At 38.3% G+C, this 18,446-nt stretch overlaps 3 protein-coding genes across 5 annotated transcripts in view; 1 reads left to right on the top strand and 2 right to left on the bottom strand.

Annotated features, from left to right (window-relative positions):
- Dhc1 (dynein axonemal heavy chain 1) overlaps positions 1 to 1,857 on the bottom strand; it is an 18,197-nt gene extending 16,340 nt beyond the window's left edge. Inside the window, exons 1-4 of the mRNA XM_081983939.1 lie at positions 1,774 to 1,857; positions 1,585 to 1,728; positions 306 to 1,238; positions 146 to 253 (exon numbers count right to left, since the gene is read on the bottom strand). Coding sequence (XP_081840065.1) covers positions 146 to 253; positions 306 to 1,238; positions 1,585 to 1,728; positions 1,774 to 1,857 — 1,269 coding nt within the window. The remainder of the gene's footprint in view (positions 1 to 145; positions 254 to 305; positions 1,239 to 1,584; positions 1,729 to 1,773) is intronic.
- Positions 1,403 to 14,868, top strand: LOC145731971 (tyrosine-protein kinase Src64B-like). 3 transcript variants are annotated; one of them, XM_081983971.1, is made up of 7 exons: positions 1,403 to 1,519; positions 7,607 to 7,725; positions 8,151 to 8,460; positions 9,146 to 9,402; positions 9,462 to 9,591; positions 9,646 to 9,796; positions 12,566 to 14,868. In XM_081983971.1, exons 2-7 carry the CDS (start codon positions 7,674 to 7,676, stop codon positions 13,205 to 13,207), a joined length of 1,542 nt encoding a protein of 513 aa, XP_081840097.1. In that variant the 5' UTR covers positions 1,403 to 1,519; positions 7,607 to 7,673; the 3' UTR covers positions 13,208 to 14,868. The 3 variants fall into 3 exon arrangements, with proteins under 3 accessions (XP_081840097.1, XP_081840095.1, XP_081840098.1); XM_081983969.1 differs by lacking the exon at positions 1,403 to 1,519 and adding an exon at positions 4,996 to 5,230; XM_081983972.1 differs by lacking the exon at positions 1,403 to 1,519 and adding an exon at positions 7,385 to 7,539.
- Papst2 (adenosine 3'-phospho 5'-phosphosulfate transporter 2) lies at positions 14,857 to 18,446 on the bottom strand. Its single transcript, XM_081983988.1, has 5 exons — positions 18,090 to 18,446; positions 17,804 to 18,030; positions 17,044 to 17,270; positions 16,807 to 16,988; positions 14,857 to 15,205 (listed from the first exon to the last, which is right to left on the bottom strand). Exons 1-5 carry the CDS (start codon positions 18,365 to 18,367, stop codon positions 15,031 to 15,033), a joined length of 1,089 nt encoding a protein of 362 aa, XP_081840114.1. The 5' UTR covers positions 18,368 to 18,446; the 3' UTR covers positions 14,857 to 15,030.

Genomic DNA, 18,446 nt, shown 5'->3' with positions numbered 1-18,446 from the left:
GGAAAATAGTTTTGCTTGCTAATTATAACTGTAAATTTAGTGATGTTGATAGAATTTGCTTTCTTTCACTCCAAACTTGAACAACTGAATCAATCACAAACCGTGCTGCAATTGACATTAGTCTGTAATTTTCAGTGTGATTTACCTTAACCATCAAAGCGGAGCAACGTTCTGAGGTGTTGTAGAATTGAGAGATGCTGTGAATAAGCCTGACAGTTTGCAGCAGCCCCATAATGCAATCCCTCATTTTTACCTTGAAATTTTGGGTTGGTAACTGAAAATTTTAGGCTAATTTCAAAACTTACCGGATCATCCAAATACAATGAGTGACATTTGCTTTCCAGCGCCTGGATAAACTTGGCATTGTCCTTAGATTCGTTGTAGCAAAACGTGATCTTCTTGTCCGTCTCCCGCCACTCTTTCACCACTTTAGACCTGGCAATTTTTAAACACAACACGGTCATTTGCACCTCTTTGGAGTTGACCTGGTTGATGATTTGGGAAAATTGAGCTCCCCGCTTTTTCCAGTACTCCAATTCGTCTTGAGGGCCTGACGAATCGTTTTCCCGTCTAATCTGTTCGCTTTCCTTTAGGATTTCGTGCAGTCTCTTGCACCAACCTTTCACTCGTTCCTCCATTGCTGCCACTTTTTCTGGATTTTTCGCCAGGTCTTTGACGTCTTCAGTTTTGACGTTTTTTAACAGTTGTTGACCGTCATCGAATAGGTTGCCCTCCTTGGCCACGTCCTCACACACCCTCAACACGCTACAGAATGATCTTAAGCTGGGCAACAACTGGTTTTTCACCATCGGACAATTAGCGGCGTCATCCTCGCAGTCCAGACTTGGATGGGCCAAAGCCTCCATGAAGACGTGCTCGATCACCCTCTCAATAGTGGTGACCATGCCTATATTGTGTGCGTCCACCACTCCACAGTACAAATCCTTCTGGAAACCTTCTTCGGGCAGTTGTTTGGTGCTGCTGGTGCGGAAGATGTAGATGCAGATGCCGGTGAGGGCAATATCCCAACCTTCGGTGAGGAAGAGTTTCTTCTTGTACACTGGAGTGACAGTGGGTTGGAGGTTGCCCCGGCTGGTGCTGGGCTGTAATTGGCGACTGCCTGACGGTTTTCCTGCTGGTTCTTGGGCGGCCATTGCTTCCGTGTCTAGCATATCTTGGTAGAACCAAATCAGTTTTGTTTTCATGTGTGGTAGAAAGAGTTGGTTGATTTCGTCCAACTAGTGAGAGAGAGATAATAATTCACTTATTGAACAAAAAGGTGGGAAAGCTACAATTTTATTTCAAATTCTTGTAGAGTTGTCTGTCCTTTTGGTGGTGGATTCTGGGGATTTTGATTGGAGATGTGTGTCTAACGTAAAATTAACTGAATTTTTCAAAGGAAGTGGAGACGGTTAACTTCAAGGTGGACAGGCTGTTTTGGCAATCTGGTTTGATCCAGCAAGTTCACCCCTATTAAAATGTGGGCGGCGGAAGTGGAAGTTAATTTTAACCACAAATGGTAAGAACCTTCCTTAGTATATGTTTTTTTTTATAATGAATATCTTATGTGGCATTATACATTACCATATCGCCATCAAAAACGTGGTCCATAATTTCGTGTCGTGGTAAACCAGTGGCGTCGATCAGTATCTGAAAGGTGAACTCCAGCCTGGGGTCCATCTCCCCCCGTCGGGCTTTGCGTTCGCATTCTTCCCGCCGCCGCTGTAAAAGAAATTACGGTAAAAACCACCCTTAAACATCCCAAAACCCAACCAGAAGCAAATTGTCAGACCGATTGAACTCATCGTCCGAGTCCTCTTCGGAGGAGGGTCCGCACTGGAGCCCGTGCACGAACATGTTTAAAAATCATCCCCGTCGCCTGGCTCTTTTATATAAACCTGCTGGTGCCAGGGACGTACCTGACACTCGTTTGAGGTCGGAGAAATAGGGAAAAAAGTGCGTTGCGGGGGGAAATCGTGATTTGTCCCCATATCGGCACATATGCTTCCCTCCTCCCCACTGCCGGAACTGATGAACTTACCAAGGTTGTTTCCTCGCTAGCCAGTTTGAGTAAAACCAGTTTGTTGCTGTTGCGTTTCATTTTTTTTGTCAAAAGGAACGACTGTACCCTTAGAGGGCCTCAAGTTGACTGGTCTTAATATGAAATTTGATTTGCTTCAAGTTTGGTCGAATTCGTTTATAGCCTTGACGGATTAATATAGGCATTGTACGATCAAATATGGGGAATATGTCGGAGGGATGTCAGTCCAATTTTCCAGGTCACGTAAAGGGTAAAACTGTTTCGTGATTCAATTGCATTTCAACTTGGATTTTTACAGAAAAAAGTTGCTTTGTCCTTATTCAAAAATTTCAGTTCAGGAGACTTTTTCTATAATCTATATGCATAAGTCAAAATGGCAGCACAAAAGTGTATCAAATTAACTTAAGTTGGATAAACCGAAAAATATTACCAACCGAAACTAAATTATCTTTCTAATTAAGGAAAAGCAGAAAACTGTCTTCTCTTACCTTATTCAATTCTTCTTCGGTGGCCATTTTGGTTACCAACCGACCTTAGGGCCGAATGCCCTAAAGGCAAGTAAGCCATAAACGAATTATTAATCAAATTTATAACCGCGGTCCCCCCTCTTGGTAGTTTCTCTGATTCGATTAATAATTTCGCTAATGGAGTCACGACATTTTTGACTTTTCATAATCTATTATCGACGTGGTTAGTCGTCATAATTGGCGACGCATTATTGCTCGCGGTACTAGGCGATTTGCCCTAGATTCCGGCCCTTTAATAATAATTTTGCGGTAAAATAAAAGTTCAGTAATTGTTGAGAAAGTTCATCTGCTGCTTTGGGTAGTAGTTTACTTATTGAGCAAAAAGTTGTTTTCTTTGCTAGTCAATACAGCAATTTAAATTATAATTAAAAAAATATGACCCTCATATTGTGAGTAAATAATCTATATAAAAGGTAATAAATTACCCTTAAAATAGATACTGTTTAAAAGAGGAGTGGGGGAATATTGGGAAATAACTAAAAACATTTCTTGGGGTTGTTGCGTCAGCATGTAGAGCCAAGCGGCGACATCCCCTGTGCCCTCTAAAACACGCTATATACTGATGTATAACCCCTGAACAGGTACGAATCCGTATACAGGGTGGGCCACCCGTAAACTTGTCAAAAACACTTCAATCCTTCATTCATCGTTCAAAATCTCCAGTATTCATTTCATCCCCATCATCAATGATCCGAAACATCCTGCGGACCATTAAAGTAAACTCGATCGCTCCATTGAAAAGTTACTGCACCAAGCTGTTCACCCCCGAAGGGTCTATCAGGTACACGATCAAGGACAAGTGGAATCTGAACCAATTCAACGAGGCCATTCCCAACTTTAATGCTCGCAGACCGGTGGAAAACTCGTACGTGGTGCAGAAGAGTCACGCGGAGCAGAAAAGGTGCTTCCAGCAGATCGAAGATGTGAAGAGAAAGTATTTTTTTTTACAAACCGAACGCAGGGAAACTGGAATACCCAAAACGTTTTACGATACCGCGAAACCAGACATGTGGAAGACCGTAAGACGAATGTATGCTCCGAATGATCTACTTCTTCCCTCAATTTAAAAGTAATAATTTCTATGGAACGAATAATAAAGCATGTGACTCACTTGCATTAATCAGAAATGTTGCAGGCTTTTTTATTGTCACGTGTCTGTTGAACTTTTAATTCAAATTCCCGATTCTAGTTGTAACTCATTTGTGACATCATTCGACAGATGCTCACGTGACGATCTAGTTACCGGCCGCATTCGTTTTCAAGCTCCTTGGAGCGAGCAGAGCGTTTATGACGTCTCGATGACGTAATTTAGCAAAATCATTATTTAACCAACTGTCAAATTACGTCATTGTGACGTCAGAAAAGCTCAGCTCGCTCCATGGAGCGAAGAAGACCACCCCCCCACCAACAACAACTTTCCCCCATGGTGGCGAGAATTTATTCTCAAAACTTGGGTAAATCCCAGCCGTAGCTAACCGGGCTCTGGCTACACCTCCCAGATTTCCCCCCGCCTGCCTTTATAGGCTATAGGGTAGGGAAATCAACCTCCTAACCTCCTATCCAAACTCCCCACAAATATTCTTGGATGATTAATTGATTAGCCCACTAACTCTCTTGATCATCCAAAAATATGCCAAGACCTCCACCAGGATGACCAGCTGACGAAGAAAGAAGAATTCAAGATAAGAAGAGCCCCGTTGTCAGTCAGAGCACTCTTACCCAGGACAGGGGACGCCGTTGCAAGGTAATTCCCGAAAAGGAAACGCCAGTGTCTGTTAACGGAGTCCTTCTTCCGGACCTTTCCTTTTGGGCCGCATTCGTTTTCACGCTCCATGGAGCGAGCAGAGCTTTTTTGACGTCACAATGACGTAATGTGACAGTTGCTTAAATTATAGTTTTGCTAAATTACGTCATCGTGACGTCAAAAACGCTCTACTCGCTCCATCGAACTTAAAAACGAATGCGGCCTTGGTCCCATCGCTGGTAAAAAGTCTTGCTTGACCCGCTTATCTGAGGCCATTCTTCCTGTCATTTATAATATTATAGGTATTATTGGTTGTACAAGTCTGAAGTCATAATAATAGTACTCTTTCTAACCTCGAGCTCAAAAAGTTAGAGCACATACTTGACGAGCTGGTGAATGTCGAATTTTAACTACTTCAAGTAGTGTTTTATTAACAGTAATGTTTTTTAAATATCATGCTAGTTTTTTGTAATTTAAATTTCCATGTTTTATTCATACAAGAAGGAGATATCCCTGCAGTGCGATGGTGTTGATTAAAAAAAAAATAGTGTAGAAGACTGCTGGTTAAGAAAAATTTCTGACATTATTGATTTATTTGAGAAGCAAAAAAAGTGTATGATATGGCAACGTCGTAAACCGAAACGGAAAATACTGTTTGACAGATGACAGACGGACGACAGACGATCTTACGGAAACAAATGAAATTTGCGGATTCGCACACAGAGCACTCCATTTTCCAATTTGGAGTGGTTAGTGTAGTAGACAATATGGCGGTCGCGAGTCAATAAACTCAGTGTTTTGTGTTGTGTTGTGCCCGAGGAAATTCGGACTTTTCTGTATGAAACAAGCTTCGCGGGGCTCACCCCCACCTACCCTTTGTAACCAGAACGTAAACCTATCGCGGCCCCACAAATTCAGGTCAGTTTTGCCTTTGTCCTCGATCGCAAAGGGGGGTAAAACATGGGGTACTTTCTTAACTGGGAAGGAAAATCGATAATTCAATTAAGGTTTTAATGAGACAACTCGTGTTTTGCTGCCCTTAACGCGTGAGAAAAGTGATCATCTATCATGAATATTTTGGTTTTTTTGTGTAGTTACCCATTTTGTAGCATAGTTTAATAGCGCAGGCCCTACAACAGCTGTTTCTTGCTAATATCAGGTTAGCCTTGGGTGAAAAGCCCTAAGGGCTTTGCCTTGTTGGCATGGAAATGTAAAATTCACTGTCAAGTATTTTGTACATACACAAAACACTACAATGTGATTTCACTTTAGAGTACCACTTATGATAGTCACAATCTTTAAGTTGACAGTGGATTGTAGAATGAGTCACATAAAATTAAGTCTAGTTTAGTTAATTAAAACACACTGATTTGATTGACAGTCACTTTATAAATCAAAAACAGGCCCAAATAGTGTGTTTTTACCATACAGTTTAGTTGCTGGACCCTTATTTCATAGTCAAAGTGGCAGTCAACTATGTGCAGCATAAATCACAGCACTGTTTATAGTTTGTGATTGATCGAGAAATAGCAGAAATTCTGTAAAAATGCTGCACTCTTTGGTATTAGCATTAGTGTATATACTTGGGTTAACAGATAAGCAAGAGTTGTGATGAGAGATTAGAATGAGTTAGACTAGAAAGACATCTTAAACTTAAATTCAACATAGTCACAAATCTAATAATAGGTCTGTGTGCAGAGGCAATTCCTGACTGGTTTCCAACTTAGAAACAGTAAATGTCAAGTTTCATTGGTTCAATGCTCACCTGAGTATGACATTTTCTGACTTGTGACCAATGGATATATTTTTTTAGTACTATAGTGCTCTTCATTGAATAAAATGGAAAGGAAACTGAAGAAGGTTGTTGTAGCGTGGAATAGCAGACATTTCCATTGCCAGTTACCAACACACTCACAACTTGCGTTTTTCTCGTTTCAATGAATTTGCGTTTTTTTTCATACAATATCCAGTCAAGCATACCCACAAAAAAAGCAGGCAATATAACATGCTCACTTCCGATTTGCTATAAATAAATATTTGGTAAAATTACTGGAATTTATTCTAACTAGTAGCTAGTAGCCATTTCAGTTGCCAGTACAAGTTGAATCACTTATTTAGAATGAAATTTCATCTTTATAGATTAATGACGAAACCAAGGTCCTTCTGCTTACTCAGTATTCACAAAAAAAATGCTACTTAAGAGCAAGGCTTCAATTGTTCCTATAAAAATAAAACTCTACAATAGTCCATTCTTCCTTTTATATAATTAATAGCAAAAGGAATCGGGTTTCTAAAGAAAAGTTATTCAAGTAATTTGCTTTTTAACTCTCTCAGACTGATCTTTGAGAGAACTTTACTAGAAAATGTATGGTTCAGTTCAAATAACTTTCAAAAATGTTTCTTTTCTCCAGTTTATCAGTTGAAATTTCGCATTTTTGACCTTAATTACAAGCACATTCCAATCTTTCTAAACTTAATCAATCTGATATAAATAGAAATGACAGAAGATTAGATCACTATTAATCTCTGTCTAATCCCCATTCCTTTGATAGTACATTTTGATTCTAACTACGTTTTTATAATTATTATAGTAAATCAAAAGGTTTTATTGTCCTGCCTTCTGGTTGTTGCTATATCTTAATAGATATTGGAAAACACCCCTCAAGTAACAATAATTAAAGAATTTCGCTAATTATGAAATCTCCCATTATTGCCAATTTTAATTAGTATTTAAGTGGCTTGAAAAGTTTCTCTTTTAGGATTATGCAGTTGCTGATTTAGATGAACGTTTTGTAAACCAACTTCATAATGTTTCTTATTCTCTACAAGTTTCTACACCCCTATTACGTATTTCTCAAGGCCGCTACATTTTGGGCGGTAGTGAAAGAAAACATTATTTTCTAGTGTCAACCAACAGTCTGGCATTATAGAGACGTCCGAAAGATAAATCTGTTTGTGCTCGTAAAGCTTTCTTATCTCTATTGTAAATACAAGGCACAATCGACTGAAGGCAGTAAAACTTCAATAAAGCTCACAGTTATTTTTGCTTTGAACTGGTCGAGAAAGTGTCTGAAACTAGTAAGGTGCTGACCGTATGGTTAATCGATCGCCCTAGCCCCTCCTTACTTCGACCAGTACCCATTGTTGGGTAAAGCCTTATGCGGTACCAATTAGCATGCAAACAGACGCGAATTACTTAGTATGCACGCCCTGAGGGTTCAATATCGGTTGGTTTCCTGTCCGACTGTCTAAATGTTTTTTTTTTGAATAAAAATGTGTTTGGTTTGTTTTCAGCTGGTGTTACTATGATTGGTGGTGATTTTCGAACGCATCTGTGACGTTTCTCGCCCTAGTGACAGCTATGGGGAATACTTGCTGTTGTTGCAGTTCGTCCGATCAAAAATACAAACCCGGTAAGTTTTCTGCTTTAAACCGGTCCAAAGTGTGACATTTATCATTTAGGCCACTCTGTATGTGCGACAGCAAAATATTCAAACCATCCTGGTATAAATGTCGATGTTTGGTCAAAAGGTGTAGTTACAGTATCACAAATACATATACAGGGGTCAGAATTTTTACAGGGTGGTTCAGTAAAAAGCTACGTGCAAAAGTTTATTGATCGTTTGGAAACCAGTTTCGGCCCTTTAGGCCATGATCAGCTGATTGCGTGGTGGTCTCCAGTGGATCGACTTGGATCTGATGATGGCCTAAAGGGCCGAAACCGGTTTCCAAAGGATCAATAAACTTTTGCATACACTTTTTACTGAACCACCCAGTGTTCTTCACCGTGCCCACTTGGCATTACCGGCTAAGTCAAAATTCAAATTGAAATTTGCAGGGCCACAAACCCTTAAAGTGCCAACGGTACCGGAGATCCGACCGATCATTCCAACGCAACTAATCAACAAACCGCCAAAACCCCAGACGCAAACCACCCCGATCACCCCCAACAAACCGAAAATCGTGATCGCAGTTTACAGTTATGAGGCGCGAGACTCGCAGGACTTGTCCTTCGTTAAGGGCGACAAAATGGAGGTTCTGGACGAGTCGGACGGCGATTGGCTGTTTGTCCAACACCTACTCACCGGCCTCAAAGGTTACATTCCCGGTAATTTCGTCGCACCCGAATTGAGCGTGGAAAGTGAAGAGTGAGTACGATTGTTCGTTTGATAGTATTCGCTGTTGATAGTTTGGGATTGGTCGAAGAAAACAGCCAGCTGAAAGATGTTTTTTTTTGGACCAATCACAAACTACCCACCATGTGGACTTAAAGTTGTCTCAAGTGAGTTAAAGTCAATTCGACACCAAGCAAACCTTGTGCCAGGTGAGTTCTCATCTTGCGTGTGACGTCACTTATTTTCTTTTGGTAAAAGCAAAATTTTAAAATGACAGCCCGCAAGAAGCTCAAAATGTGGCAATTGCTATGGAACTTTGAGATTAGAAGATATTTCCATTCATCCTTGTTTCCAAGGCGACAATTAAGAATACACTTCTGCAGAACATGCTGAATTAGTTGAATAGCAGAATATTAAAACTGTAACAGTTAAGTTAAAAAAATTAACAAAATGTGACACATGACAATTGAAAATATCCTGTTTAGAAACAACTACTGTTAATAGGGAAACAGTCAGCTGAAACTTGACCAATAGGAAATAAGTGATGAGAACTCATCTTCCCAACAGCTCAATTTGAGGGACTTCCTCTTTACATTCTTTTAATAATATCCTGTACCATACCATTAATAATAATCAAACAGTTCTAAAAAGTGAAAAACATTGTTTTGACCCACTGTACTTAAAAAAATCATGTTTTCTTAACAAAAACCAATTTTAGTTGGTTTTTCGAGAATATTTCACGCAAAGAGGCGGAAAAATTACTATTGGGAGACGAAAACCAGCCCCGAGGCACTTTTCTCATCCGTCCTTCGGAGCACAACCCGAACGGGTACTCGTTGTCGGTTAAAGACTGGGAGGCTCATCGAGGTTACCACGTCAAACACTACAAAATCAAACCCCTGGACAATGGGGGCTTTTACATTTCGACTAACAAGACTTACGACTCTTTACCCGAGTTGGTTATGGCTTACTCGAGTAAGTTGAATCACTGCAAAGCTTGATTTCTATTTATTCGGTATTTTTTTGGGACGCAGAAAACGCTTACGGATTGTGCCATGTTCTGTCCAAACCCTGCCGGAAACCGGAACCCACTATGTGGGACTTGGCCCCCACCTACCGGGATAAATGGGAAATTTCCCGGGACGAAATCCAGTTGCTGCGAAGGTCGGTTGTTTTTCAATTTTCGGTTTGCCGAAGGGGGTAAAACGCGGTTTTTAGGCTCGGTCGCGGCAATTTCGGAGAGGTTTTCTACGGCAAGTGGAAGAACCAGTACGAGGTGGCTGTGAAAACGCTACGAGAGGGCGCCATGTCCACGCAGGCTTTCCTTCAAGAGGCGGCCATTATGAAGAAGTTCCGACATAAAAGACTGGTAAGTACTTTTCTGTATTGATTGTGGTGTGGTGTTATTTATTTTCCTGTTTATCCTAACCCTAACGATAAATCCATCCTTGTTTTAAAAATAGTTTTGAGGGAATATCTCCCTTAAATAACCTTCTTGTGGGCAATCTTGTCCACAACTTTCCTACAACTTTCCTATATTACACTTTTTTGACATGCTTTGAAACCTGTTATTTTTACATATTTTCAAGTTTATTTAGTAAGCAGTCACAAAGAAAATTGGCTCCAGTGCTGTAGTGCGTGCTGCTGTAAAGGTTGTTGCAAGCGAAATTGCCAATAATTTAATAATTATGTTACAACGCAAGAAAAATAGGAAGAAACTAATTTGAATTAGAGATTTACACTTTATAACTTAATTCACTTCTTGTTTTTATTGTTTTTATCTTCGTTCTCACTAAATCTATGTCGATGTTTTCAGTTTTCCAAATGCGCTTTCTTGTTTTAATTTATTCATGTCTTTTTAACTGTATATTCCACAAAATTTCACATTTTTCGTGTATGCTTAAAAATGAAATTATTTGATTTCCATCCCACTTCATTGCAAATAGAAACTTTCACACTTGTCCGGATCCGTTCCAACGAAAATTCGACGTGGTAACCAACAGAGCTGTCGGTAGTTAGAATTACTTTAATTGGAAAATGTAGTTCAATTAATTTTAAGTAATTGAACTACTGTAATTAGATTACTTTTCAAAAACAATAATTGTAATTGATTTTTCAATTACTCAGCAAAAGTAGTTGTAATTGGTAATTGATTTTACGATTTGTTCTGTAATTGAACCACTTTGAAAGTAGTTTACTAGCAACAACTTTAATTAAAACCTTTTTTCTCCATTTCTTGACTTAAAGTGGTAAGTCAAAAGTTGCTTTAAAAAAACTGCGATAACTTCGAAACCCTTTGTCGTAGAACATTAAGTTTGGCACCATTGAAAAGAGCAGGTTTTTTTCTATTAGATGCTCCATAAATAATTATTTAAAGTTGTTTTCTTTCGTCCACAGGTGGCGCTTTTTATAAAAAAATTATTTTACCGCCTAACTCAAAAAAATTAAATGCAACCTATAGCGTTGTTTAATGTTAAAATGAAGAGAACAAAATACTACACCAGGCAGCGAAAATCGCAACTTTCTAACTTTTTTCATTTAATTTGCATTTAATTTTTTTGAGTTAGGCGGTAAAATAGTAGGTCTTTGTAAAACGCGCCATCTGTGGACGAAAGAAAACAACTTTAAGTAATTATTTATGGGGCATCTAATAGAAAAAAACCTGCTCTTTTCAATGGTGCCAAACTGAATATTCTACGACAAAGGGTTTCGAAGTTATCGCAGTTTCTTTTAAGCAACACTTGACCTACCCCCACCACCGGAAAAGGTTTTAATCAAGGTTGTTGCTAGTAAACGTAGCTTCCGTTTGCAAGTATTTTCAAAGTGCCATTGTATTTGAAATTTTGGAGATATGCACTTTTTTTAAGGTAAAGTTAGTACGCCCTCTTGAGGACATTTCCTGAAACTGAAAATATTTCCTAGCGCTTCTTTTGGCCCCTTTTTATAACAAAATTTTTTTTTTCAAAGCTCTAGTATTAACCGTTAAGTCAAGAAAGCCGAGTGCCACTCTTATTTGGACACCCTGTACATTTACTACTGCCAATAAATAAATTACTTTTTAGTAGTACACATTTTATCAGTAATTGAATTAATGTCAGTAGTTAGACTACTGTAATTGTCTTATTGTCTATTAATTCAACTACTTTACTGAAGTAATTGGTAATTCAACTACTTTCACGAATTTGAGAGTAGTTGGTAATTGTAATTTAATTACTTTTTTTGAGTAATTGCGACAGCTCTGGACTAACCAATACACTAACCGGTCCGTCAATTTTTGGCAAACGGTTGCTGGCAGCAAGTGCACTTTCTTAAGCAGGTTTTACACCGCGCTTTGATGTCAAAGAAATTCATGAATTTATTCATGAAGCTGCTTCAAGGACAAATTTTACCAGTGTAAAACAAAATTTTATGTCAAATTTACCTTATAGGACAGGTTCTATTTTCATCCAACTTATTTGATCAAACATGCCGTTTTGCGTAATGCCAACAGATAAAGACGAAAAGTAAAGTGAGGTTAAAATCAGAGACTGACTATTAGTATTCAGTTGAAGCTGCAGAATTCAATAATACATAAATACAGTATTCAAGGCGATTATGAGATTTCAAAATATTCAAAAAACCAGAAAAATAAGAAAACAAAGTAGGAATAATCTTCTGGTTGGCCAAACTGTTTTTATTGACAGACAATGACAAGAAATTCATGAATTTATTTGATGCATAAAATTTGATCAAATAAATGTGTCCAATTTCTTTGAAATAAAACTTTTGGTGTAAAACCTGCTTTACTGTTTACACATGACAAGCTTAGTGGGCTCAAGTACTTTCCTCCAGTAAACTTGCCAAGTGTAAACGTAGCTTTACGCAAATTTCCATATCTAGCATAAAACAGCAAGTATTTGGTTCCTAATAACCATTTAAACAATTAGTTAACGGTTAATGGCATTTTGCAATTAAATGAGCTATCCGCTGCCAATATTATTTACGTTTACTTTCGTGGTTTGGTTTTCTGTGAATCGAAATGTTGAATGAAACTAACCTAACCTACTGATCCTTGAGCCGTGTTCCTGTGTTGGTCCTGGTTAGTGTAGCATGATGTTGGTAGATGTTTTGGTGTGTTAACTGGAAGCGTGCCCGTTAGGTGGCTTTGTATGGAGTGTGCAGTGAACAAGAGCCCATCTACATAGTACAAGAGTACATGTCCAAGGGCAGCCTACTGGACTTTTTACGAAAAGACGAAGGTAAACTGCTCGAATTCGAGGATCTGATCTACATAGCGTTCCAAGTGGCCTCGGGTATGGAATACCTGGAGTCGAAACAGCTGATACATCGAGATCTGGCGGCGCGTAACGTTCTCATCGGCGAAAACAATATCGCGAAAATTTGCGATTTTGGTTTGGCGCGCGTTATCGAGGACAACGAGTACTGTCCGAAACAGGGCAGCCGTTTTCCGGTCAAATGGACGGCCCCCGAAGCGATCGTGTACGGAAAGTTCTCGATCAAATCGGACGTGTGGTCTTACGGTATTTTGTTGATGGAATTGTTCACGTACGGTCAAGTGCCCTATCCGGGGATGCACGGTCGCGAAGTGATCGAATTGGTGGAGCAGGGTTACCGCATGCCCAAACCGTCTTCGCATAGCCTACCCGACGAAATTTACCAGATCATGCTGAAGTGTTGGGACGCCATTCCTGAAGCCCGACCCACTTTCGAGTTCCTCACCCACTACTTTGAGCGGTTCAACGTGACCAGCGAGGTGCCCTACAGAGAAGTTCCGGATTAAATCTAAGGGGAGAAAGGGGTAGCTATAGCGAGCGCAGAGGGTCGGGTTGATACAACATTGATATTATCTTAAATTATCCTAAAAACAAATATTCAATCAACATTCCATATATTCTGTTGTATTTAAGTTTTAACGGCAGTAAATTACACTTTCTAGTATCACAAAAAAAAGTACAATTTTTAGCAGTTAAGCAACCTATTTGACGAGCTTGTAACATCAATCTGGCCCTAATCGCTCGGACAATGCAGATCTCAGTTTTTTAGGGTTAGAAAAAGCAACTAGCGAACAATAAATAATTCTAAAACCGTTCCAGTCGCGAGACTTATTTCCTTTTGACATTTTTCTGCGCAGCCGTTGTGATAACTACCAATCGGGTAGCCTCGAACTAGTCGCCATCGTTGAGAAGCAAAATTTGCGCGTATTTTTAAAGTCAACAGTTTAGGTATTGTTGCCAACACAAGCACCACAATTTTATAAAAAGTGTTCTTAAAGTGCTGATGAATTAATGGTGGATCCAACTGTCACTGTCTTTTAAATCAACATAAATCTGTGATGAAAACAACCTCAGAGCTGATGGATTTGTTGATTTCATGTTGGAAGTCAATTTTGACCAATGACAATGTAAGCTTTTTTGAGGTTATGTATTAGCCTTTCCGGCATTTGTTGTTTGTTGATTAAGGAAAATAGAAAAGGCGTAAAATACTCAGCAAAGGTTCTTTAAATGTCAGTTCTGTCAGTAGTGTCATCGATCACAAAATCCCGTTTTTTAAGTCAACAAGAAAAATGTTGCCAACCAGCTTAACAGTTCCAACACAATCTCAACACTACTTCAACAAAACCATTCTCTGACGTCATTCATCACAACTTAATGTTGACTTTAAAAATACGCGTTTTCTTAAGAACCAAAAAATAAACTTAAATCCTCGGAGCTGGCGCCGTTCGAAATTTCTCTTAAACTTAACTAAAAAAAAAGTAAAGTCACCGATATTTTTCTACGTTAGGTAGGAAAGTCGTCCCTTTCTCCCCCCTCCTCCCTAGATTTAAGAGCCTTTGTAGGGTTTTAGGCGCCAAGAAAACAGGGACTTTTCGTTAAGACGTAGCAGTGTGTAACGTTTAGACGCTGATCCTTAAAACATAGTTTGGAGGTGCAATAATGTTTTTTTTTTTTTGTATTTGACGAAAATTTTATACCGTTTTTCTTTTGTGTTTTTCTATTGCATGATAATTGAATTATATTTACGCGCGTTTTTTCTTTCTCGTTTTGTTTTTGTGCCGCTTTGTACTTTTAGGGATTTTATATGATTATTGCGTTTTAGTCTTAGGTGTGTAAGTCACGTACCCTTCAGTCATACCTACTACTATTGTTAAGTACTTAACTGTATTATATAATATATTTATAGATTATTTTTTATATTATTATTATTATTATATTGCGGCTTTTCTTCCTTGTCACTAGGAATCCGGCCACTGTGAATGTTATTCGCAAAACTTCAACTCATCACACATATTATTAGGAAAGTCCATTTTTTGTACCAGTTTATATAATGTGTACGTTTCGTTTTTTGGAAATTTACCTATATACATAAATCATTCATTTCTTTTGTATATATAAACTATAACAGGACAAATAAATAATAATAAATACGTGCTAAACTTGTCAAGGGTTACTGTTTTATTTTAATCGGATAAAGTTTGCTGATCTCATTACTGTGGAATAAATAAAACACAAAATAAAGTTTTCAATTGACAAACTGACCTAAATAAGCAAAATGATGTATGTAAAATAGTAGAAAAATCTTTTAATAACTAAAGGCTTTTGTGAATTAAACATTGGCCAAATATTGGCCGCTATTATATTGCTTTGCAATCAATTTAGTCCTTATTCGGCGTAGAAACATATGGCAACGGTCCTCCAGGTCGCTCAACGTCACTGGATGTTTTTTACTGTAGAGGTTGAGGTAAATGCCCAGCACTACCACACCGCCGGACCATAAATACCTTAAGAAATAACTTTTTCTTGCAATTGTCTTAAACGACTCAAATTTAAAACAAAAAGTTTGCATGGAAAATACAGCGTGGTCCAAATTGATTGTAGGATACTTACAGGGTAAGGGTACATAAAAAAATAAACTCGAAAGTGTACTGTAAAGCGCCCCTTAGCGGAGCTAGCAAACCCTACAATATGTTCCTCAAAAAATATTTTTTTTAAATTTTAATTCCTTATCAATAAAAACTGAAATGAAGATTTGTCACCATTAGTGGTAATTTGGCAGTTTTTAACATTCTGGTGAAGTGTATAAAAATTGCGATATCTGAAAAACTATGGAAAATAAAAAGAAATATCCAGACAAACTTTTCTTAGGAAAAAGTATGGGGTATCACATCTGAATGCTCTAAAATTTTCTGCTTTAACAAATTTGAAGCTGTCAAACATTTTAAACGACTCCCGTACTGTTCAGATATTCCCAAATAAACACTGCAGCATGACAAATTTGAGTAACTTTTTTCGTTTAGGAATTAAAATTTAAAAAATGGTTTTGGTGCCTCACTCTTATAGTTCGCTAGCTCCGCTAGAGGGCACTTTTCGACTTTTTCAAGTTTAACAAAAAACAGGATTTTTTCTGAAAATTTTCCAGTACGTCGCTGGTTTTTAGGTACACTTTAGTTAATTTATTAAAAATTTCAGGTCCGTAACTGCCCAATTACCTAAATTATGGCACAAATTGTGTTTCAAGTTAGATGAGTGAGTTTTCTGTCATTTTCAGTTTGGTTTTTCAAGTTTAACAAAAAACAGGATTTTTTCTGAAATCTTTCCAGTACGGCGCTGGTTCTAGGTTCAATTTAGTACATTCAGTGAAAAATTCAGGTCCGTAACTGCCCAATTACTCAAATTATGGTCCAAATTGTGTTTCAAGTTAGTTGAGTAGGTTTTCTGTCATTTTCAGTTTGGTTTTCCAAGTTTAACAAAAACCACGATTTTTTCTGAAAATGTTCCAGTACGGTGCTGGTTTTTTCGTTCAATTTTGTATATTCAGTGAAAATTTCAGGTCCGTAACTGCCCAATTACCCAAATTATGGTCCAAATTGTGTTTCAAGTTAGTTGAGTGAGTTTTCTGTCATTTTCAGTTTAATTTTCCAAGTTTAAAAAAAACATGATTTTTTCTGAAATTTTTCCAGCACGGCGCTGATTTTTTGGTTCAATTTAGTATATTCAGTGAATATTTCAGGTCCGCAACCGCCCAAATACCCAAATTATGACCCAAATTGTGTTTCAAGTTAGTTGAGTAGGTTTTCTGCCATTTTCAGTTTAATTTTCCAAGTTTAAAAAAAACATGATTTTTTCTGAAATTTTTCCAGTACGGCGCAGGTTTTTAGGTTCAATTTAGTACATTCAGTGAAAATTTCAGGTCCGCAACTGCCCTATTACCCAAGTTATGACCCAAATTGTGTTTCAAGTTAGTTGAATAGGTTTTCTGTCATTTTCAGTTTGGTTTTCCAAGTTTAACAAAAAACAGGATTTTTTATGGTAATTTCCACTCTTGAATTATCCTACAATCAATTTGGACCACCCTGCATACAACATTCCTCAATATACTCACTGTGTGGTAAATGGTTTGCTGAAAAACACAAACGAAATCACTATGGTAACTGCTTTCCGCATTGTGGTGACCGTAACAGCCGCAAAGGCTCCCGAAGTCCTCACCAACGTTAAAACCACTTGAATCCCCAAATATCCAGTGACGGAAAAGATAAAGGCGTAGCCGTAACTGATTGAAGGTTTCTGGAATAATCAAAGTTAGGTCCCTAGACATTTTAGCTTGAAATACTACACTAACTTGACCGAAAAACTCAAAGCCCTCAACTAAATCTCCGCTAATCAACATAATCAGGAACAAATACACAAATCCGATGGCGTAAGAGTATAGAACCACCTCAGCATTTGTGGCTTGGAAGGTTTTCATGTTTTTTTCTTGGACGTTGCCAATGATAGCGTCGCAGAGCAGAGCCAATGAGATCATTGTGATTCCTTTAGTGTTGAAGTTTGGTTGGAGTTGAGAGTCAGCTGTAAATAGCAGAAAATGTTCTAATATTTTTGATTGTAGGATTTGTAAAGGGACAGATTTAATGTTTTTAGCACAATTTTTTTTAGTTAAAACTGTTCTCCAGGACAAAAATGTCATTTAGGACCTAGGAACTGTCAAACTAGGTTATTTTGATGTCACACTCTCTCCATGGAGCATATGAAAATATATAAATCCAAAACCGACCATAGGAAAACCGTGTAACTGACAGAGAAACGTAGATAATTGCATGCGTGGGACAAAGACAGTAAACTGTAAAGTAAAATTAATTTAATTTTGTCGACGGTATTGGATTTTGGCAACAGCGTACTGAAAATATGGCCTACTTGGTATTTTTTTCGTTTTCTGTCTTTGTCCCACGCATGCAATTATCTACGTTTCTCTGTCAGTTACATGGTCGGTTTTGGATTTACCACACCTGTATGTAGTTTATGCAGTTAAATTCCTTATTAAACTTTGAGACCTCTGGCTGCCTGTAGGTTAAAAAATAGTCTACAACAAATAAAATACACACCCAAAGTAAATAAGGTTAGTCCTACACACATTAATAGAGCGGCTAAAAAGTCGAGCGGCCCATACCGTTTGCCTTGTATCAAAATGCCCCCAGCCAGCACAGGAATCAGCTTGCAACATTTGAAAATCACTTGCGTTGGGTAGTTTAGGTATCCCAGGGATGAGTTTGACAGTCCCATTGTGCCTAAAGTGAGCAGGGCTAGCAATAAGTACGTCTTTATTGGAATCCTGCATAAAGATTTAAATGTTAAGCCTTGTTTCCAAGTTTATTGTTACATCATACATACCGCCTTTTGCGGATGCCTCGTATCCGGGTTTCAATTAAGCCAAACACAGTATAATAAGCGAACTGAACCACGGTCAAGTACCAACCATAAGGCTTAAAGTCTTGCATAGTAAAAATAAGCTCCTGCATGTACCCGTACAGAAGATAGAACACAAAAACGGCGCTGCTGCATAATAAAAACTGGGCGGTTGTACTGAAATCGGTAATGTCCAGGCATAGGATTGAAGTGCGGGGTTTTTCAGGTAAAGGGGCTAAATCCAAATGCTGTTTCGGGGGCATTTCTAACCATTAAAATCATCCCATCAGGGACACGTCGCTCCTTGCCTGTTTAACAATAACAACAGATTGAACAGCTGAT

The sequence above is a fragment of the Ips typographus genome, linkage group LG7 (assembly GCF_016097725.1).
Source record: "Ips typographus isolate SLU linkage group LG7, UJ_Ityp_2.0, whole genome shotgun sequence".
NCBI lineage: Eukaryota > Metazoa > Arthropoda > Insecta > Coleoptera > Curculionidae > Ips > Ips typographus.
Note: the sequence above shows the minus strand (reverse complement) of the source record. Positions and strands in the feature narration are given on the sequence as shown.

Excerpts from the sequence above, each read along its gene's own strand:
- Papst2 (XM_081983988.1), bottom strand. The coding sequence starts at position 18,367 with ATGCCCCCGAAACAGCATTTGGATTTAGCCCCTTTACCTGAAAAACCC. Across the intron at positions 17,271-17,803 it reads ACTAACCTTATTTACTTTGG|CTGACTCTCAACTCCAACCA; the intron begins GTGTGTATTTTA and ends TGCTATTTACAG. Across the intron at positions 15,206-16,806 it reads AGCAAACCATTTACCACACA|GTATTTATGGTCCGGCGGTG; the intron begins GTGAGTATATTG and ends TTATTTCTTAAG.
- LOC145731971 (XM_081983971.1), top strand. The coding sequence starts at position 7,674 with ATGGGGAATACTTGCTGTTGTTGCAGTTCGTCCGATCAAAAATACAAA. Across the intron at positions 7,726-8,150 it reads CGATCAAAAATACAAACCCG|GGCCACAAACCCTTAAAGTG; the intron begins GTAAGTTTTCTG and ends TGAAATTTGCAG. Across the intron at positions 9,592-9,645 it reads GAAATCCAGTTGCTGCGAAG|GCTCGGTCGCGGCAATTTCG; the intron begins GTCGGTTGTTTT and ends CGCGGTTTTTAG.